Source organism: Aplysia californica, unplaced genomic scaffold (genome assembly GCF_000002075.1).
Source record: "Aplysia californica isolate F4 #8 unplaced genomic scaffold, AplCal3.0 scaffold00151, whole genome shotgun sequence".
In the NCBI taxonomy this organism is placed as follows: Eukaryota; Metazoa; Mollusca; class Gastropoda; order Aplysiida; family Aplysiidae; genus Aplysia; species Aplysia californica.
Genome location: NW_004797421.1, coordinates 83112 through 83864, shown reverse-complemented (window position 1 = coordinate 83864; position 753 = coordinate 83112). Strand labels below are relative to the sequence as shown.

Below are 753 nucleotides of genomic sequence, written 5' to 3'. Positions count from 1 at the left end.
CCACCCACCCCACCCCTACCACTCCCTCTCAGACGTCAGTGCTAGCCCTCTACCTCACCGTCCTCCTGGGCTTCTCAGCTCTCAGCGTGGTCGTCACGGCAACCATCTTACGCTTACATCACAAGCCTTCAACAGACAAGGTTGGGAGGCGGATGAGCCAACTCACGATGTTCCTGATGAGATTAACGCTGATGAAGCAGGATGATACCCAAGTACACGTACATCCCTACCACAAGAACTCCGTGGCTCCATCGCCAGGCACAGAGTAGGTAGCTTTTGTGGTAAAGGTATTGTTCAGGTTACTCTTCTCCAGATAAATTAAAATAATTAATTATATTTCGTTTCATCGTGAAAAATTAGGTACTCCTCAAAGTTATGAAATCGATGTTTTGGTCCATTCGCTGGGCAATTGTAATCGATTTTTGTTTTAACGCGTTTTTGTTAATCTAAAAACGAATTTAAGTGAGGATTTTTACTGAAGAACGTTGAAGAAAGGCAAATAAAAAGTTTATAGTTTCCAAGGACACTCAAGCTTTGGGAGTAACTGGACTTAAACGCCCATTTTCTCGCAAATTCTACCCGGACACCTGGTAATCCCCACCTCATTCAATTGCAAAAATCTATATTCATATTCATGATACAGGGTATTCTTTTCATTTAAAGCAAGACAAACGAAGAAGCTTTAAGAACACACCAAGTTCCATATGCCCACAAATTGAGGAACACCAGATTCAAACATGTCTCCCCCCCCCC

At 43.0% G+C, this 753-nt stretch overlaps 1 protein-coding gene across 1 annotated transcript in view; it reads left to right on the top strand.

Annotated features, from left to right (window-relative positions):
* LOC101855558 (neuronal acetylcholine receptor subunit beta-3-like) overlaps positions 1 to 753 on the top strand; it is an 11923-nt gene that overhangs the window by 8816 nt on the left and 2354 nt on the right. The window contains exon 6 of the mRNA XM_013081904.2: positions 33 to 265. Coding sequence (XP_012937358.2) covers positions 33 to 265 — 233 coding nt within the window. The remainder of the gene's footprint in view (positions 1 to 32; positions 266 to 753) is intronic.